Source organism: Carassius auratus, chromosome 14, assembly GCF_003368295.1.
Source record: "Carassius auratus strain Wakin chromosome 14, ASM336829v1, whole genome shotgun sequence".
Taxonomy (NCBI): domain Eukaryota; kingdom Metazoa; phylum Chordata; class Actinopteri; order Cypriniformes; family Cyprinidae; genus Carassius; species Carassius auratus.
The window spans coordinates 12,591,042-12,604,209 of record NC_039256.1 but is presented as its reverse complement, the minus strand read 5'-3'; the positions used below and the strand labels follow the sequence as shown (position 1 = coordinate 12,604,209).

Below are 13,168 nucleotides of genomic sequence, written 5' to 3'. Positions count from 1 at the left end.
TGAACGTTCTAATCGTATCAAATATAATTGTAAAAAAATATATATTATTCAGCCATTTTGGTCATAAATCCTGAGGGGGGCCGGTTGAAATCATGTTCCTGGAGGAGCAATATTTCGGCTGGGCCCCTCTCTGGTCTAGTGCCCTGGGCCCGTGCATTAATCCGTGTTACATTGTGGTCTATGGAGTGGCCTGAAGTGTACATATGAAGCAGACTCACTCCCTCTGTCAAAATCAAGGGGTCAAGGGTCTGTCCATATAAACTTTTCTCGTCCACTTCGTGAAGAGAAACACACTTCAAAATGGCAGCGGGGATTCCCCCGAGGGGAAGTGCTAAGGGAAGTTCTCGAGTGCGTGTCTAAAAGTGGAGTGGAACACAGCCCAGATGACCTGAGGGCCAGAATCCTCTCTTCAATCACACATGAACTGACTGGATCCGGGTCAAACGCTACTAAACCATCACACACTCAATGAGAGGAAGATATTACAAACAGCCTGCACAACACTCACATATAGACCAGATTCTGGTTTACTCTCAATAAAACTGTCAAGAGCATTTTATCAATAAATTACAGATACAGTTTTATTTGGTTTGCAGGAGAATGTCAAGTAATTTACATGAATCAACTCCATCCCACGTGTTCCTTCTAAAACAAGAATTATTTTTTTTTGCATGAAAATTTTTCTCTTTTTTTTTTTCTCTTATGAGTTTCAGTCTCTTGTTTTAGATGTAACGTCATCTGCCTTCCCCCATCAGAGGAAACTTGCTCTTCCTCTCAGTGAAGTGGTCAGAGATTTCCTCATGTGTCAGTCTAGTCTGAGTCTCGCTGTGAAGACGCTTCTTGAGATCCAGAACAGAGACAGACAGGAGTCCAGATGCTCGTGTCATGATCTGAAGCTGGGACTGGGCTCTTCTGGATACTGGACTTTAGAGAAATGATGCTGATCTTTGGACTGATGCTGCTGCTGCAGACTGCTGCATGTGAGTCCCTTTCACATCAAACTCTGTTCTGATGCTCTTCAGTCAGGTGAAGCTCTGATGAGAATCATTTCTGTTCTAATATTATATTAAGAGTCTGCAGTGATCTAGTCATAGTGTTTTCTGAGCTTCTTAACAGTTTGGAGTATTTAAAAATGCGAGAGAGTGTGTAAATGTATTTATTATTTTATAAAATATTTTTGCATTATATGGAGGATTCATCAAAGAATATCTGTCCATTAAAAATGATATCAGAAAGGTTTAGACATTATTAATAAAGTGAGAGTTGTCACAGGTTAATGTGCAGGACAAAGTCACAATGTTCTGCATTATCAGAATATTACATTAAAATGTGTGATGTGTTTGCAGAAAGTGAAAGCATGATAGTTTATTTTATTAAAATCAACATTTAGATTTTCTTTTTTAATTTTGACATACAGACTAGTGTTTTAAATGTTATTGTTTTATCGTAGCAGTTGTTTTTATTACACACTAAACTTTCACATAAATCTGTGAAGTAATATGAGCTTGTTGAGTAATTCAGGAGAGACACAAATCACACTTTCTTCACAGAAAATAGTTTTTTATAATAATGGATTATTTTAGATGAGCTGAGATCAGATGAGTGAAATCAGATCAAGAGTCTGTCAGATGTTTTTTTATCTGTTGAAGTTCGATTCTATAAATTTTGGTCTGATTTTATATCATAATGGGAGAGATATTTATACGTATTGATCAGTGTGTGTGTGTGTGTGTGTGTGTGTGTGTTTTGTTCTTCAGGTCTGGATCAGTTCTGCAGGTTTAATCAGTCTGATATCTGTTACGCAGCTGTGGGACACAAACTCAATCTGCTGATGGTGCAGAACACTAGTGTATATGACACGACGATACGAAAGAATATAAACTACAACAGAACAACTGATCCAGTTTGTAGAATAAAGAATGACACGATGAGAGTTTGTGATCTTTATAGAAACAGACCTGAAGTTACAGTCATTAAAGGGACTCTGATCATAAACCGTGTGATCAAAGCAGATTCAGGGAATTACACAGTATTTTTCTCTCTCTCAGACGGCTCAGAAACATCTACAGATCTTCAAGTGAATGTTGAAGGTACAGAAACTCTCTCTTCAGACACATTACAATCTCATGTTCTCCAAAGATTTCACTCTCATACAGATGAACCAGTTGAATCTCTGTGAAGCTTTTTATTCCTGTAGCAGACAGGAAACATACAATGTACTCCATTTATATTCTGAGTAGTGCAGAAGAACTACATTCTGTGTTTGTCATGTGACTGTCACGTGTCCCTCCCTCCAGCTCCTATTGGCTCAGTGGAAGTGTCCATCAGCTGCTTCTCCAGTGGGGCGATGAGGGTGTCCTGCTCCTCTGAGGGCGATCAGCTCCTCTACAACTGGACTCTGAATGGAGATCCTCTGATGGATGGAAACTCCAGCTTTGATCTGAATGAGGGAACTGATGGAAACATCACCTGCAGTGTGAAGAACCACGTCAGTCACGGGCAGAAGAACATTAGACTCAAACCCTGTCCTGGTGAGCTTTCAGTGAATGTCCACATACTTATAAAAAACACAGTGACAGCAACAAGAGTGATGTAGATGTGCGATTCTCCGGAAACCTGTCAAGAACATGTCCAAGTCACATTTCACTTATGCTAGAGTACAATATCTCTGATGTGTATTTTGACAGACTGTGACGTTTTTATCTCCTCTAAGACTCTTTACTTTTTCGTTGATTAATTGATCATCCTAAAATTCAGTGAAACATGATTGCAAAATGTTACTAAATACAGTTAGAACATATTTTGAACTCAAATGTGACCTGGGCGTGTCCTAGACATGTTTCATGAGGTTCAAACAAATTGATTCTCTTAATCGTTTATATTGAGAGAGTAAACTCCACAGTAAAAATGGTTTCATCAGCTGGTATGAATCTCACTCATGCAGTATTACCTTTATCAATGTTTGCATACTGTGCAACAGCTAATACGGCAAATTACAAATAAACCTAATAATGATGGCTTTGAGAGATCTGCAGGCTCTTCTGTGGTTAAATGTTTCATTGACTATTGTACTATGCTACAAATTGCATGGGGTTGTTATTCCTGTTGCTGTTGCTGTTGGTATAAAGGAACTTTTCAAAAGTAGTTTTAGAGTATGATTTAAATAACCTCATGTTTCTTTCTTCTATAGTCTTAAATATCTCTCTGATTGCTTTGGGCTGTGTTGCGCTGATCCTGATTCTGCTGTTCATCACCTTATATCTCATCTACAAGAAAAAACAGGTCAAGTCGACACCAGGTCAGTTTATTTCGAATCTGTAGTTCATATACTAACTGATAAAGGTTCAAATGTAGTACCTTTTGATGCAAGCAGCATTTAAAGAGCCAAAAACATTGGTTAATATGCCTTCAAATCTTGAGAAGATTTGTAGCTTATATGTTAAAAATTCTGGGACTGAACAATGCAAATTGGTGTAAAATGGCAGAAAATTTATGAAAAAATACTGTACTTCAAACCTCATGAATATAAATAAATAAATAAAAAAATCAATAAGGATTTTAGACCATTACTTTTTTTTGCCCACGTACTCATGATCACAGTGTGAATAGCAAAGTTGCATGACCAGAATTTTTTTTTTTTATGTGAAATGTTCAAAAAGCTCTTTTGATTTACAAAAGTCTTTGTATGTTCACAATGTTAGTTGGTTTGAAAAAAATTACAGCAATATGGGAAATGTGCATAAAATTCCCAGATGTTTAGTGTTTATTTGACACTGCGTTTTGATAACACTGTTAATATGTAATAAAAAAAAATAATAATATATAATCATAAAATCAGTTACATTAGTAACCATTTAGTTATATATGAAAATAAATGGCCAATTGTAAATGGGCATACATTAAAGTCTTGTAACTAATTCATTAACTATGAAGTATAGCTAAAAGGCATTTGGGAATATTTGAGAAGGTACCTTTTATGTGCAGTTTACTCAGAATTTATTCATATTTTGGCAAAGGTGATCTTGATATGTGACATGCAGACAGTTCGATATGTGGGGGAAAACAGTTTTAACCAACATGGTCTGAGTAATTTCTGTTATAAATCAAATTTTGAAGCCAATACGTTCGTGACTGAAATATTAGATCATATTTTATCTGTTGCTCATGTCAATATTTTCCCATCAGGCACTGCTGGCAGTGTGGATGTCATATACGCTGATATCTCTCATGAGAGCAAGAGTGAAAGAGTCAAAACAGGTAAGAAACTCAGTGAAGCCCTGAGATCTACTTGACTCTTTGAAACAACACAAAACCATCATCATGTGGTTTATTAGTCACAGTCGATGAATTAGAGATGATACTTCCTAAGACTCAAAGTCATACAATCCCTCATTGCTAACAAAAGCCCGAGATTGAGACACTTTTCCACTCTAAAAGAAAAGATGAGTAGTTTAACTAGATTTCCAGGTTGCGCCTGTCTTCTGAAATCACATTGAATGGTGCATTATGGTTTGAGATAATTTTTGCAAACTCAAAATGGTGTGTTTTTGACTCTTTTGGAGTTGATTCATTTTCTCAGAATCAGTCAGACAACACCCATCCAATGTTCAGTGTGAACTAGTCACTAGTGCAAACAGTTTTTTCCCTTTTACAAAAATAGAGAACTGACACAGAGAAAGTGTCGTTGTTAAATGTTTCTATGAGATGATTATTTAACTCTGCAATTGAAGTCTTTCGGTCAAGCTCAAACATTCATCACTAAATATGCAACTTGTTGTTTTTACATTAATTGTTCAATTGTATTATGTACATGAAATTTTATTATTATATGAATACTAGGGGAGTTTTGTTAACCATCAGCCTGATGTTTCTATACATCAGTAAAGTTCTATACATCTGGTCTTGGGTCATAAACCGTGAACATTCAATTCCAGTCCTCAAGACCCTTCTCTCTGCATATTGTGCATGTCTTTCTTGATTGACATGGTCCCTACACAGTGTTCACCGCTCTCTTCTCCCTGATCATCAACATTTGTTGTAGTTTACTTCACTTTGTAACATTCATCCACTTAATACACGTCTGTAAATAAATACCATTAAATTCATATCTTGCACACATAAATGCCCTTTCAATAGAACATGCATTCAAACTGAAAGGATGGCTGAACTGGAAACAAACGGCTGAAGAGAACAGGATCCATCTGATCTTTTTGAATTATTTTAAATGTTTAAATGAATGAAATACTTCTCTTTTTTTAAAACATGAATTAACAAGAGATCTTCCCATCACTAGTTTAACTTGCAACTAAATTGAAACTTTTCATCATTATTGTTTGCTGCTTAAAGGGATAGTTCACCCAAAAATGAAAATTCTGTCATTAATTACTCCCAGTTATCAGACTAGTAGTAATGAACAGCTATTCAGTGTGTGTGTAGAGACGTCTGATAATGTCTTCCCCATCATCATTTCTTCTTTCTATGCAGAATCCCTCCCGACTGCTGATGTGGAATACATTGAGATCCAAACGCAGAAGAAAAGGAAGGAGGAAGAGGTTCAGTACGGCGAGGTGATGTCCACTCTAAACCACTCAAGCGCTCACACACAGCCTCAGGAGGAGTGTATTTATTCTCAGGTACACAAATGATAGTTTCACAACAACAGCTTTATAAAATCACACTTTCCCTGGGAAATTAGTGCTCACTTTCACTTGGGGAGTTGTACAGTTTTTATAAACCACATATCTCTTTGCATATGCACTGTAAATTGTTTTGTCTGACATGTTAATTAAGGCACTGTATGATGATATGCTGTGTTATGGCCTGTAGATTGAGCATTAGTCACCCAAAAATTGAAATCACCTCATGATTTACTCATCCTCAAGCCATCCTAGGTGTATATGACTTATTTCAGACAAATACAATTGTAGTTAAAAATGTCCTGGCTCTTCCAAGCTTTATAAAGGCAGTGAATGGTGAAAAGTGCTTCCATCTATCATGAAAAGTACTGCACATGGCTCTGGGGTTAATAAGGTCTTCTGAAGCAAATCAATGTGTTTGTGCAAAAAAAAATATATAAAATAATTATCTATATTTAAAAATCTATAAACGGTAATCTCTAGCTTCTGATAACTATCGTAAACATGTTCACAAAAGAGTGGCATTTCAGTGGAGGACGTTGGATGTAGGCATAATGTAAGCATTTGTGAGAAGTGACAGACACAGAAGTGCAGAAGAGAAAGCAAAAAGTACAAAACAGACAATTTCAATGTGAGTCAAAAGGCAAATGTTTCTCTTTTCCTTTGCTGTGACAGAACTTGGTTCTTGTGAAACTAGTATATTCTTAGCTTATGCTTACGTTCTACATCAGCGTTCCTCAATAAGAGGGCCAAATTCTGCCAACAATACACATACAGACACACGTCTGTCAAAGATTTATTATATAATGTTATAATTTTTTTCCCCAAAATGCAATAAATCCATGAGTTTTTTATATATATATATTTTAAATGCAATAAATACATTGATTCAATATAAAAGTTATTTTTCATACTGAAACTTTTGAAAATACACTTTTGAAACTTGGGTAAGCTCAGCCACATTTGACAGCCTCTTGGTTAATACTAATCTTATATACTACAGGCACTGGACTAAAAATACATTCATCAATCATCGCTCCCAAAATGAATTCAACGGGTCATATTTTTGGCTATAAATTAATCACAGCAATAAAATTAAATTTCATCATGAACAAGAATATGAACATCAATATCACATTAGACCACAGAAATTCAAAAAATTACATTTCTTTTACATTCAATTTATAACCCCATAAATGCCATTAATGAAAACATTAACCATGACAAGCTACACAATATCGCATTCATAATCTAATGCAGTTCTTCTAATGAATGCGATATTGTGTAGCTTGTCTGTGATCTGCAGCTCTGTGTTTTAAATGGCGCTCCATCTGAAAGCACGTGATGGAGAGGTAACAGTACTATTAATCACAGAATCGGCTTCACTGACGAGATGCAAATGACAATCACATGCAATTTTTCATGCAGCCCTTGTTTGTTTCTCACAAAGTAAAAAGCAGATGCAGAAAACTAGGATGTCAGGTGTATTCAAAGCGCCACCATTACCGTCTAGAGTGCGTGGAATGGTGCATTTTGATTGGTTGAGCGGATATATCACATTCTGCAGAGAAAGGAGAATGGCGTTTGTCACAGTTTGGAAAAAAGGGAGAAAACATGACCTAATAGCTCAGAGGGTATTGCATTTTGCGTAAAATAAAAAATGGACTTTTCAATACCAGCCGGATACAATACAGATTTTGGCGGAAACCGATTTTTTTTTTAAATTAATGCCGTTTATTGCGTTTTGGAACCAAACTATGTCACCTTAATTTATTAATTGTTTTTAACAATACAGCTTGTTTCAAAGCAGCTTTAAAGTATCAAATAGGAAAATATTGTGTCAATGCAAAAGGACAACAGTAAACACTAAATTTTCAATTAAAGGCACTTCATCATTGAATTCAGTGATGTCATCATCCAGCTAAGTTCAGTTTAAAAGTATCTGTGCAATCAAGTTGACAATATCGCTGTAAATGAAGTGTCCCCAACTAAGCAAGCCAGAGGTGACAGCAGCAAGGAACCAAAACTCCATCGGTGACAGAATGGAGAAAAAACCTTGGGAGAAACCAGGCTCATTCAGGGGGGACATTTCGCCTCCGGTCAGACGAACCAGAACGTTGATCCATGCAAGATTGTGCAAAGGGTTTATCTGGTTCCCATAATCTGGTCCCAATGGCCGTCTAGGAGACCAGGTCTTCAATGGAGATTTGTCTCTGGGGCTCATCTAGTTGTCTTGGTCTCTGCTGAAATTCAGGGCTGTAGAGATTGTCTCTAGGTGCTGATCGACCCATCTGGGTTTGAAATGAACTGGATCTAGCGGCTACGGTGACATTGGCATAAGAAAGAATCAGACTAATATTAGTGTAGTGCATCATATGTTATTGGAAATGTTCCCCATTCTGATTGACCTAATTAATGCAGCCTAAAATCAACGGATTTGAGTAATAGAACTATGAACAATTGTGTTATGTGTAAACCATGTTAAAGATATGGGTCTTTAATCTAGTTCAGTGGATAGGGTGACGTAGAGGAGATGCAATGTTGAATAAAGTCTGAATTGTTTTCTCTTTTTGCAAAAAAAGTTTCGTCGTAGCTTTGTAAAATTATGGTTGAACCACTGATGTAACATGAATTATTTTACTGGTTTATTTCTGGGTGAACGATCCCTTTACATATGGATACTTTTCATATGGATATGCCTTCATCAATCCCCTGGAGTCATGTAGAGTAGTTTCATGATGGATTGACAGGCTTCAAAATCTCAACACCCAGTCACTGCCATTTTAAAGCTTGGAAGAGATTTATTGAGGTCATTTTCTTTTTTGGGTAAACCACCCCAGTAACACTTTAGAAAACTGTTTCTTACTTACTGCATAACTAATAAGGACTTATTGAAGAACTAACATGTGATTTATTCATTAACACTTAACACACTACTGTTTACTACTAATGAAGATGTGTTAACTAATCAGTATGTAATATAATTTTATGACTGTGTTGAGTAACAGTTAGTTAATCAATAACGAATGTATTCTGTCATACCTCCTGAAGAACTACTATTAATTATCTATTAGTTAGGGTTCAAGAAAAAATAACTATGAAGTAACTACTAATGAACAGTTATACGCAAATAGTCACTATAATAGTTAGGTTGTGGTCCACAAATCAAATACTTGAATAAAAGTACAGAAACCCCAATAAAATATTACTCCGGTAAAATTATTAGTAGCCTATTCACTTTAATAATTACTTGAGTAAAAGGACAAGTACAAAGTACGACTACAGTAGCAACTTTGTTACAGTCTTATTTGCCTATAATGGAAATTAAATATGCATTTTGTTTGCTTCTAACTTTTGATTATGAAATGTTTGTTAAATTAGTATAAATGTGGGCAGTATACATTTTAAAATGGAATATGTTGTATTAAGAAATGTTCTCATCTGAAATAAACATTGTAAACAATTTGTGTCATGTATTTTACAAAGTTTATGATTACTTTTATAGTTGTTTTTTTTTCAGTCAAAATGATGTAGTTATTATTATTTACTAATAGGTTCCCTTTAGAATACTGTTTCAGGTTCTAAGTAATTCCTGCAGAATTATCTGATAATTATTTATTAAATACTAATGGGTTCTCAACATTTTCACTTTAGAATAGGCCTACTGTTTCAGGTTAAAAATAAGGGTTGCACTTTATTTTACAGTACTTGTACTTACATGTACTTATAGTGTACTTACAGTGTATTTATCTAAGAAAGTTCTGGTGATAAAAGGAAACTAAATGGGTTAGGGTTAGGTTTAGGGGTAGGTTCAGGGTTAGTACGTAGTTGTTACATAGTTATTGTAATTACTATAATAAGTACATGTTATGTACATGGGGAACAGGACTGTAAAATAAAGTGCTACCAAAACTATGTTTTCACTTTAGAATACTGTTTCAGATTCTAAGTAATTCTTGAGAAATTGTCTAATTATTCTTTATTTATTACTAATGGGTTCCCAATATTTTCCCTTTAGAATAGGCCTAATGTTTCAGGTGCAAAATAAGTCCTGCAGAATTATTTGATAATTCTTTATTAATTAATAATTAGATACCTGTATTTTCACTTTTCCTCATGCTTTGCCTTACATACATAAATGTAATTAATGGTATATGCTGAGGAGGCACACATACAGTACTGTATGTAAAATATTAAAACTACTGTAAGGTAAGTTATTGCAAGGCACTTGAGTCATGATGGGGTTCCTATCGGAAGCTGATTTCTTACAAAACACACTCACAAAACAATTCACTACACAGGCAAAACCTCTATAAAATGTATTGCATTTATTAATATTGCATTTTCATATTACTACTACTACTGCTAATAACATTTATATGAAAGTGTCACAATTCAATGTAATTGTGTAAAACTGTTCATTAGTAGTTATTTCATAGTTATTTTTCCTGAACCTTAACTAGCATAATAGTAGTTCTTCAGGAGGTATGACAGAATAAATTAGTTATTGATTGTTACTTAACACAATTCTAACTTTGTATTACATACTGATTAGTTAACACATCTACATTAGTAGTTAACAGTATTGCATTGTGTTAATGAATAATCAACTGTTAGTTCTTCAACAATTCTTTATTAGTTATGCAGTAAGTAAGAAACAGTATTCTAATGTGTTACCACTACCCCTTTTTGCATTATTTCCTTTTAGAGAAGCACTGCTGTTTTAAGTGCTTCTCAGTTCTGTCGGCAGCTGTGGAGATATGATAGTGAGAAAAGACTTAAATGAAAAAAAGTCATGAATAAAGAGGAGGTGATTGATGTGCTCTAAACTCATGAAAACACATCAATTGGGTGATTTTACATGATTAAAACAATTCAAAGGAATGTACATTTGGAAAATCTAAGCTTTGCTAGATTGAGTTCTAGCAAAAACTAAAAGTTAGAAACTGTACATAAGTATGTCTAGCTTAAGCATGCATACAGTATAGTGTTACTGAAATAAATTCATATTATTGGCCAGGTTTTATATACAGCTGGATATATATCAAACTTTATTCACATACATACACATAAAGTGATTTATACAGTAAATCGTTTTATTGGTAATATTGTTTTTATTGTAACATTATGTAACTATATTATCATTCAGCTATGATTTGTTTAATTGCGACATGAAGATATCAAGCTACTATAAATATTAATATCATGACTTTCTGTAAAGCTGATTTGAAACAAAGTGTGTATGGTCAAAAGCGCTTTGTAAATATGTTGTTTCAAACCCATAAGACCTCTATCCATCTTCAGAATGCAAATATAGAGATTTCTGATAAATTCTGAGAGCTCTCTGACCCTCATTTTTGGGTGAACTAACTCTTTAATAATTTAGGCTATTAATGTAAATATTTAATATTAATATTGATCTCATTTGCTCCTCATTTATTGTTTTCCGTGCTGATTGAGAGTATGTTTTTCAGCGTGCTAGAGTTATATTACATGTTTGTAAATGTGAGTTTGATTAAACCATTGTTTTGACCGAAACCATTGTTTTTAGAGATTTACGCTTTTTTATTAGTATTTTTAATATTCAGTTTTGTTGTTAATTTATTAACATTATTGTACCCAATCTGGTGTCTGCCTCAAATATGTACAGTAAAACATATTAAATGCAATTGAAAGTGTCTACTGTCTACTAATGTTTCAAATAATTATGTGAAAATAAAATGTCAAAATATGGGTGAAATAATGTTCCATCGTTAATGAGCGTAAAATATTTAATCTAATGATTCTGGCTCTAAATAAGTCTATACAAACTATTGTTGAACTCAATGACAAATTTACTGGGCTTCTTCTGTAAGCCACGAAAAAAAAAAATGGTAGTCATTATATGTATTATTATTATTATTTTATTATTTATATTTATTTTCCGAAAAAAATACAATTAATTGAAAAGGCACATTTTAATGTATGGGGAAAATTGGTAAAAATGTATAAACAATTATTATTTCAAATTTAATTTCCATTTGGATGAATTTCAAGTTTTTTGTGTTTTCCAAATATAGATTTCTAAATTTGGGCTTAATATTAATGAATGAATTTTATTAAAATTTAGCACTGTAAAAATCTCTAATAAGACAAACACACCTAGTCCAAGCAGTGTTATTTTAGTATATTTGAGATATTATTATAGTTATTTTTCTGAATTAGATTTCATTTTCATACTTTGCATATTTGTTTTTTCAATTGTCCATATAGTTATATATAATTATAGTTTTGTGTGTGTATATATATATATATATATAGATTTACATTTTATTCATTTAGCAGACGCTTTTATCCAAAGTGACTATGAGGACAGTGGAAGCAATCAAAAACAACAAATTCTTTTTTTAAAGAATAGAATTAGAATAGTGAGTGTTAAAGTAAGAGGGTCAAATAAAGATGGAAGAGATGTGCAAACTGATAAACAGAGGTGTGACGTGTATTCTTTTTGGCTCATTAAAAATTAATCTTGCTTCCGCGTTATGGATTAATTGTAAAGGATTGACAGAACTGGCTGGAAGACATGCCAAGAGAGCATTGCAAAAGTCCAGCCTGGACAGAACAAGAGGTTGAACAAGGAGTTGTGCAGCATGTTCCGAAAGAAAGGGTCTGTGCCCGGTTGCATGAAACTCCTTAAGTGAGGGTTTCCCTGAGGGAGAAACAATCCCTGAGGTAAGGGATTTCATTAAGAGCGTTGCAAGAAACCTCTTAACTGTCACCCTTACCTAAGTGTTTATACTAAGAGTTTCACCGTAGTTTCTGACAACATACGGCAAAGATCGCTGCGGTTGCTATAGTTACTACCTCTAACAGTAAACAGAACATAACGAACCACAAAGCCAAACCCTTGCTAAAATCAGACTTGTATTAATATATTTTTGCTATGGAGAGTACAAACATAACAGAAAAAAAAACAAAACATAAACCAAACTGAACAGTGGACGAAAAGGCAATTATTGCTTTCGTAAGTGGTTATAATAATAATAATAATTTTCAGCCTTTCATCAGCCATTCATCATCTCCAAGGGATTATTACGATCATTAAAAACACGCCTTGGTATTTCCTCCTCTTCAATTAAAACTAAATCAGCCATCTTATTTTGAGTTTAAGTTGACTTAAGGGAGCTGTTTTGGTCCCTTAAATTTATTAAGGTGAAATGGTCACTAAGAACTTTGTAGCAACACTTAAGGGAACACTTAGATAATTAAGGGGAAAAACTTAATAGCAGCCTTAAGTTCCTTAAAGAAACCCTTAGGGTTTTTTCTTGCAACCCAAGTTTCACTAAGGTTACCCTTAACCTTATATCTAAGGGATTTCTTAGCTTAAGGAGTTTCATGCAACCGGGCACTGATCTTCTTGATGTTTAATAAAGCAAATCTGCAGGATTGGACAGTTATAGCAATGTGGTCTGAGAAGTCAACTGTCATCAATCATAACTCCAAGGCTTCTAGCTGTTTTTGAAGGAGTTATGGTTGGTGTGCCTAACTTGATG

General features: G+C 34.3%; 1 protein-coding gene across 1 annotated transcript; it reads left to right on the top strand.

Annotated features, from left to right (window-relative positions):
• Positions 1–373: 373 nt before the first annotated feature.
• Positions 374–6,308, top strand: LOC113113656 (uncharacterized). The gene is made up of 6 exons (XM_026280037.1): positions 374–980; positions 1,758–2,090; positions 2,298–2,531; positions 3,191–3,298; positions 4,186–4,257; positions 5,485–6,308. Exons 1-6 carry the CDS (start codon positions 935–937, stop codon positions 5,643–5,645), a joined length of 954 nt encoding a protein of 317 aa, XP_026135822.1. The 5' UTR covers positions 374–934; the 3' UTR covers positions 5,646–6,308.
• The last annotated feature ends 6,860 nt before the right edge of the window (positions 6,309–13,168 follow it).